General features: G+C 54.3%; 1 protein-coding gene across 2 annotated transcripts; it reads right to left on the bottom strand.

Annotated features, from left to right (window-relative positions):
- Window positions 1-268: 268 nt before the first annotated feature.
- Nr1h2 (nuclear receptor subfamily 1 group H member 2) lies at window positions 269-5623 on the bottom strand. 2 transcript variants are annotated; one of them, XM_057761117.1, is made up of 9 exons: window positions 5492-5623; window positions 4425-4482; window positions 4236-4349; window positions 3740-4021; window positions 3391-3647; window positions 3131-3310; window positions 2398-2497; window positions 1008-1216; window positions 269-746 (listed from the first exon to the last, which is right to left on the bottom strand). In XM_057761117.1, exons 2-9 carry the CDS (start codon window positions 4462-4464, stop codon window positions 600-602), a joined length of 1329 nt encoding a protein of 442 aa, XP_057617100.1. In that variant the 5' UTR covers window positions 4465-4482; window positions 5492-5623; the 3' UTR covers window positions 269-599. The 2 variants fall into 2 exon arrangements, with proteins under 2 accessions (XP_057617100.1, XP_057617099.1); XM_057761116.1 differs by having other exon boundaries at window positions 3740-4030.
- Window positions 5624-7550: the final 1927 nt, after the last annotated feature.

The raw sequence follows: 7550 nt of genomic DNA on the forward strand, positions 1-7550 counted from the left end.
CTTGTTTATGACATTCATGGCCAGATGCTCAGCTCCAACTTTGGAAACCTTCCCCCATAAAGCTACTCTCCCTTGCTGATGGGCCTCCATCCACCTTGCCCTCTGGCCCTTCAGTGCCTCAAATTATGCTGTGCAAGGCCACCTCTCTTCAGCTGGGCACCCAGTCCACTCCCAAGTCCCCCAGACTAAGAGTCAACTGGGCAAGGAGGTGACCCACCGTTCCACTTCTCACACGGGGCTAAGGGCTGACTAGTACTCAGACTTTATTTCTTGTTTTTGTTTTTATTAAATAAAAAGGGGAGAAGAGGGGACCTGTGGTCTCCCACTGCGGAGAGACACCAGCCTCTCCCCACTCAAGGTGCATGGCATGGGAGGCTGAGGTGTAAGCTGGGTGGGAGGGAGCTGGAGAAGGCCAGAGGCTAGGACCTGTGACCCTCATCCCTCCTGGAAGACTCGGTGGGTCGGGAGGGGCCTCCTGGTGCAACTGCCAGTGCTGAGCCCCTCAAGGATGGGCCGTGACTATGTCCTCCCACCCCAGGAGGAAAAGCGAAGCGTCCATCTGCAAGAAGATGCCACCAAGACGGGCACTCATGGCGGCCCTATTCATGCACATCCCAGATCTCAGACAGCAAAGGCGGCAGCTTCTTGTCCTGGAGTCGCAGTGCAAAGACCTGCTCCGAGTGCACGGAACTGAGGGTGCGCAGACTCACCAGCTTCATGAGCATTCGCGGGAAGCGGAGCTGGTCCTGCAGGGGGAAGAGGAGGAGGTATGTGCTGCTGGGGGCACTGCCCCGCCAGACCAGCTACATCTGGAAAGCCAACCCTGAGAGTGCTCGGGTAACTTCGAATCCAACCCAGAAGCTGGACCATCTCTACTGACCCCGTAACAGATGCAGCTGAGACTAGGATCCAAGAATAAAGGAAGACCCCAGGCTCAGCATGCCCCAACGTTGACCACCTAGCGCCAGCACCAAGCCTGCCCCGCTAGGGAATGGCAGCTCCCGTACCTGTGGCCGCTTGATGCGCGTATAGGAGAGGAGAGCCTCCACGTAGGGCTGCTGTAGCGCCTCCACACGGCTGGGCTCCTGCACGTTGGGTCGGTCCGCTGAGAAGATGTTGATAGCAATGAGCAGGGCGTACTCTGCGTCGTCCAGGCCCAGCCGACGCATGGCCCGAGAAAACTCGAAGATGGGATTGATGAACTCCACCTGCAAGCCTGTAAGAGCGGTCCCAGATCAGCTTCACACCCTGACCGTGGTCCCAGGGTCCCCAGATGGTGAGGAGGAGCAGCCAGTAACAGGCATTTCTGCTCCTCCCAGGGCAGACCTATGAGTGTCTATTACATAGCAGCGAAGACAGCACTCATACCCTTCTTCCCTCCATACCCAGGTCACATCCTCTCAGGTCCCAGAATGTACCCTCATGGAGGCAGAGGGAAAGGGGGCAGGCCAAGCCACACACAAAAACCCCTAGTGGCTCCCACTGCGCAGGGTCAGACATGCTATGACTCTCTCATGAACTATTATTTAAGTTTGCCTATTGTGTGCCAGGTTTGGAAAAGATTTAAAACCCATCCCAACCCACCCCCTTCTGTTGAGGGTAACAAATTCTAGCTTGCCCTAGCCTACAAAGTGAGATGCCGAAAACAAAACCATCTGGGCAGGTTCCGGGGAAACTGGACTTGTCCCCCAGCTCCAAGCAGGAGACAGTGAATGCAGATCCCTGTCCTGATGCTGGACTGTGCTGATGGGCGCACATTCAGAGCAAGGCGACCAGATGCTGGGAGAGGCTGGACCAAGGAGGAGGATGGAGGTCGGTCAGATCCTCCTAGTAGAGGAAACATGGCCTGCTCTAAGGACAGACACGTTGGGAATGCAGTATCAGAGAACCATCGGTCCTTGTGAGGCTCTGCGCATGAGTGGCTGAGCCTGTGGCAGAGTGGAGTGGAATGGACGCCTAATAGTCTTTGCAGTCCCGTCTTCCTAGGCTCGGCTGCTGGAGCTCCATGTGGTTCTTTCAAGACTGGCTACAGGGCCTTTACCCTTGGGGCAAATGCTCTTCTCCCCAACACCTGGCCTGCCAAGCCCACACCCGAAGAATCCTAGGATGCTGTTGTATAGTGGAAGGGCTGGAGTCGTTCTTGAGAGACATGATGGGAAGCCCAAAGTGGAGCTTGCTGCTCCATCCTCAGCCCGAAAGTCTTACTCCGAGGCAGACAGCCAGGTGAATCCCCAGGACAGAGCGCATGAGTCAGCCTTAGCAGCGGGTGCTTCTTCCTAATTTCTGCCAGAGTACCAGGTGAGAGCAAAGGCCTCGCCATGCACCTGGCCTTGATAAACATGGTCTTGCCAGTGCCCAACCTGGAGGTGCAACCCTGAGCCAGTGTCCTCCACAGACCTGCACGGTGGAAGTCATCCTTGCTGTAGGTGAAGTCCTTCAGGAACGTGATGCACTCTGTCTCGTGGTTGTAGCGTCTGGCTGTCTCCAGCAACATAATCTGGTGGTGACAAGGTACAGACTCCTCAGCTGGCCCAAAGTCAATGCACTAAGACCAACTACCTGCCTGCCCTCTGCCAGGCCACATTCCTAGCCTTCCTTCCTCCCCCTCTGCCACCCACTCACAGCCCATCCAAGGACACTTGCCCCACATAATCACGAGGTGGAGGCTAGCGTTTGGCTCTTAGCACTTAGACCAGAACTTTGCATACAGCTGACATCCAATACTTCCTCACTATCCTTGATTTGGCTCAAATATCCATTCCTTGGAAAAGTCCTGTGGGAGCTGGACGGTGGTGGTGCACCCCTTTAATCCCAGCACTCAGGAGGCAGAGGTAGGTGGATCTCTGTGAGTTCGAGGCCAGCCTGGTCTAGCTAGGACAGGGGCCAAAGCTATAGTGAAACTGTCTCGAAAACCCCAAAAGGAAAAGTCCTGGGGGAATATTTCCTCTTTACCAGCCCATCATTATTTCCTACCTCAGCCCATTTCCCCTTTGTCCCCAGCTGGCTCACTGGAGGCTCCAGCTATCTTGTTAGGACTGAACACACCTGCTGACCACATCCCACAAGGGTTAAGTAAGACCCATTGGCACTACATTCAGCTCTGGGCTCTGTTCTAAAGCCTGGCCATTACCTCGATGGTGGATGCCTTCAGGAGCGCAATCTGGTCCTCCCGGCCCAGCTGCAAGAACCCTGGCACCTGCTTGGCAAAGTCCACAATCTCCTGGACCGAGATGATGGCCAGCTCCGTGAAGTGGGCGAAGCGCTGCTGACGAGCATCTCGGGACTGAGGGTCTGCACCCAAGGGCCAGGGCTGGGACACAGGAGACCAGGGTCACATGGGGACTCTCCTGCCCTATAAGTCCCTGCCCACAGGGCTGAGCAAGGCAATACCGTGACTTTGGGCTGGTCAGAGAAAGAGCGCTTGTTGCACTGCAGCTGCGCAGCGACCAGCTGCTGGATCATCAGCTCTTGCGCCGCCGTCAGCTGGATGCCCTCCCCTTCCCCGGAGCCCTGGCCGCCTGCTTCGGAAGTGCCAGGGGAGGCTATAGGCCGGGCTGAGCTGCTTGATGCTGGCTCAGTCGCGGGTGGCTGCTGTTGCTGCTGCTTCTGAATCTTTTTCTTTCGAATCTGCTCCTCAGAAAGCACACCTGCATGCCGGAGAGTGAACCTCAGTGGTGGAGCTCACCCACACTGACTCCCCCTCTCAGAACGCCCCCGTCTTTCCCTTCCCCGCACTCACACTGCTCCCGCATGCCAGCCTCCTTGCACTTGCGCAGCCTGCAGAGCTGGCACTTGCGCCGCATAAAGGCGTCCATCTGGCAGGTTCCACTGCCCCGACAGGCATAGCGCCCAGCTCCACCATGAACTACGCTGCGCCGGAAGAAGCCTTTGCAGCCTTCGCAACTGAGCACATTGTAGTGGAAGCCCGAGGCCTTGTCCCCACACACGCGGCACAGCTCGTGACCCAGCATCTTCGGGGCCGGACCCTTCTTTCGCTTGCGCTCGGGCTCATCCTCTGGCTCTAAGATGACTTGGGGTGAGCAAAGCCCATGAGAGAGAGAGTGACAAAAACAGAAAGCAGTCTAGCGACAGGCCATGGGAGGTCCCGAAGTGAGGGTGAGGACAGGGCTGCAACAGCAAGGGAAAGATCTGCAGGTCGGTAGCCCCCCCCCCCCCCAATGAGTCAGAGAAGTCAAACGGAAACACAAGGAAGCCCACCTGTCTCCCTGTCTCACCTACGATGTAAGCAGAGCTGGCCCCTTCAGAGCCTGGAGGGGCGTCAGTCTCCTGCCCCTCCTCCTTGATTGTGGGCGAAGCTGAGGAGGTACTAGGCTGAGGAGAACCATTCCCTAGATGGGAGAGGGAACAGTGAGTTTCTCCAGCACTGGGGGGGGGGGGGGCTGTAGGGGAAGTGGGTCACTCACCAGGCACCGGTGTATCCAGAGAACTTGTGGGGGAAGACATGGTGGGTCACGAAGCAACCTGTTGAACACAGGGGACCCAGCCAATTACAGGTCATGATAAGGGCGCTTCTCCTTCCAAGGCTCGAGGTCTCTTTTGTGATAAGATCTCATGCTGAAGGCTGAACCTCTCAAACATCTCCTGCCTCGACCTCCCTGGCCCTGGAACTCATGACTCTAGATTGTCTTGGGATATCCAGCACTCCTGCCTCGGCCTCTCAAGGGCTGGCATCACAGGGCTGTGCCACCACACCTCAGTGTTTATACTTCTATACTGAGCTGCCACTGCCAGCCCTAGTCCCGTACAAACATCCGACCGACTTTAACAATGCCCACTCACTTCTCCAGCCCAGCCCACTGTTCCCTCCTCCTATGAATCATGACCCGCCATGACAGTTTCCACTGCTTTAACACCAAGAGAGCCCAACAATTCTCAAGTTCTTCTTTTGTGTGCACCCACTGCGCTCCTGTCATAAGCTATCCTTACTTTGACCCGCCCTTCCCATCAGGCCACAACCCATACCCTCCTACTACAGGTTTCGTCAGGGTTTTGCTCCACCCCAATACAGACCCCTGATCTCACCCTATCAGGTCTCTTGATACTCCATCCCCACAATTGGGCATATACCCAAAAGTTTTGCCCGCTCCAGCCTAGGTCCCACCCATACCAATCCCTAGAAGCCAATCATAGGCTTTTATATGTCACGCCCTCCATGCGAATGCCTCCAAGCTCCACCCACTTAACTTCAGGCCCCGCCTACCCGGAACCAATCAAGATTTCCCAATGCTATGCCACACCCATTAGCCTCGCCCCCTACTCACCAATCATACTTTTCCCTGTCCATTCCTTCTCTCTACCCCAGGTCCAAGCCCCCATCAATGAGCCAGGCCCCGCCCCAAGGAGCAACATCCACGGCTCAGGAACCTTCAATCACAGACTTTATCTACACCACGCCCCGCCCCATCTGCTTTCCCACCCACCAATCATAGGCTTCGCCTACACGACACCACGCCCGCAGAGCCACGCCCACCTCACTCCAGACCCCGCCCCTCTCCGAGCACCAGGGGGAGGCGGGGCTCATGACTGCACCGGCGGTCTTGAAGTGGTGGGGCTCGGGGCTCCTACTCCGTTGCCCTGGAAACGGCCACGGGAGGCGGGAGCTGTGGCAGAGGGAGGGAAGCGGGCGCGCTGAGCGGGACCGCGGCCGCCCGCGGACCCTGCCCAGCCCCACCTGCTCCGCCGCCCCCTGCGCACTTGCCTCCGTGTCCGCACCCGTAGTTGCTCCTCCTCAGCACTTCCGAAGTAACTTCTGAAGCCGGGGAGTAGCTCAGAGCAACAGCGCTGGCTGAGCGCAAAGCAAAAGTAACTTCGCCACTTCTTCCGGCAACCCCGCTTTATGTCACTTCCGGATATAGGCGGGCCGGGAAAGGTGACAGACTTCCGGTCTACACGGCCGCCACCGAACCAGTGGCCTGTCCGGAAGTGGCACGCTTACGGGAAGTTTATTTTTTTCGGTAGTTCCCCTCGCGGATTCTCAGAAAAATGTTCCGGAAAGTTCTTTTGTTTCTTTTCACACTTGACTAATGAAGCATGCTTTTACCCTTTGAGTAATTTAAAGTTCTCTCCTTTTGTAGCAGTGCTGCACGGTTTTTATTTTATTTTTGTTTTGATCTTTGAGACAGGGTCTTGTATTCCAAGAGTGACCTTGAATTTCTGATTTTCCTGCCTCTACCTCCCTCTGGTTACGACAGCAGATCCACTTCCAGCCCTGCATATTGGTTCTAAATAAGTTAAATTTGGAGATGACAAGATGGCTCAGCAGGTAAAGGCACTTGCCCCAAGTCTAAGGACCTGAGTTCGATTCCCTGATCCCTCACTTGGAAGAACCAACTATCCACACGTGCTTACACAAACACACACAATGCATAAATAAATGTCATAAAAATAAGTTAACATACAGTGGTGGACCAAAAACTAAAACCCAGGGTGTAGCATGTGCTAGGGAAGCACCCAGACACAGCTACAGCCTCAGCCCCTCAAAACATAAAGCTTCCCTTAGGTCTCAAGCCTGGGACAAACGGCTGATGTGTCTGTTAACATGAGAGCCGACCTAGCCACCAGATTCTCCCAGCTTCCCTATCCCTCCCTGGGACTGGCTACGGGGTAGGACTGGCATACCATGGACAGATGGGGAGAAAGACCACTGACCCAAATCATCATGGCCAAATTAATTCAAACAAGCAGTTAATTAGAACAAGCTGCTGTATCTGTGTATACGGGCCGCCTCGCCCTAAGGTGGGGTCTGAGTGGTTGCCAGGGACGTGAGGAAGACAAGGCTTTTTGGGGTCAGATGCAGGGGTTTCCAAATGGGGGATTTGACAGCCAAAATAGGTGGGACTGAAGGAGTTTGCCCTAGTGGGGCTGTGTCCCCAGCACCCGGCTAGCTTTACCCGAAATAATTACACGGAAACTGTATTCTTTTAAACACTGCCTGGCCCATTAGTTCCAGCCTCTTATTGGCTAGCTCTTACATATTGATCTAACCCATTTCTAATATTCTGTGTAGCACCACGAGCTGGCTTACCAGGAAAGATCTTAACCTGCGTCTGTCTGGAGTGGGAGAATCATGGCGACTCACTCACTCGGCTTCTTTCTCCCAGCATTCTCTTCTGTTTACTCCACCCACCTAAGGGTTGGCCTATCAAAAGGGCCTAGGCAGTTTCTTTATTAACCAATGAAAGCAACAGATTAATAAAAGACCCACCTCCATCATTTCCCCTTTTTCTGTTTAAACAAAAAGAAAGGCTTTTACTTTAACATAGTAAGATTACATATAGCAAAACAGTTATCAAGCAAGAATTACAGTTATAATATGTATATCTATTTTATCTTTTATCATAACTAAGGAAAACTACAACTATGTATCCATTCTTCAACTCCATCAAAGACTCCAGAAGGATATAATATTACCTAAGCAAACAAGAAATCCAAAACTCTAGAAATGACAGAGACATCTCGCTGCCTGGACAGCCACCCAAAGTTCTTCTGTACCATTGGGGCATCCATCTTTAGCCTACAGGCCATAGTAT

This window comes from Chionomys nivalis (genome assembly GCF_950005125.1).
Source record: "Chionomys nivalis chromosome 23 unlocalized genomic scaffold, mChiNiv1.1 SUPER_23_unloc_1, whole genome shotgun sequence".
Lineage (NCBI taxonomy): Eukaryota > Metazoa > Chordata > Mammalia > Rodentia > Cricetidae > Chionomys > Chionomys nivalis.

What these genes read in the sequence shown, in the direction of transcription:
- Nr1h2 (XM_057761116.1), bottom strand. Translation starts at nt 4,464, where the DNA reads ATGTCTTCCCCCACAAGTTCTCTGGATACACCGGTGCCTG. An exon ending in TCTGGATACACCGGTGCCTG is followed by an intron (nt 4,350 to 4,424) that starts GTGAGTGACCCA and finishes TCTCCCATCTAG; the next exon opens with GGAATGGTTCTCCTCAGCCT. An exon ending in CTGACCAGCCCAAAGTCACG is followed by an intron (nt 3,311 to 3,390) that starts GTATTGCCTTGC and finishes CCTGTGTCCCAG; the next exon opens with CCCTGGCCCTTGGGTGCAGA.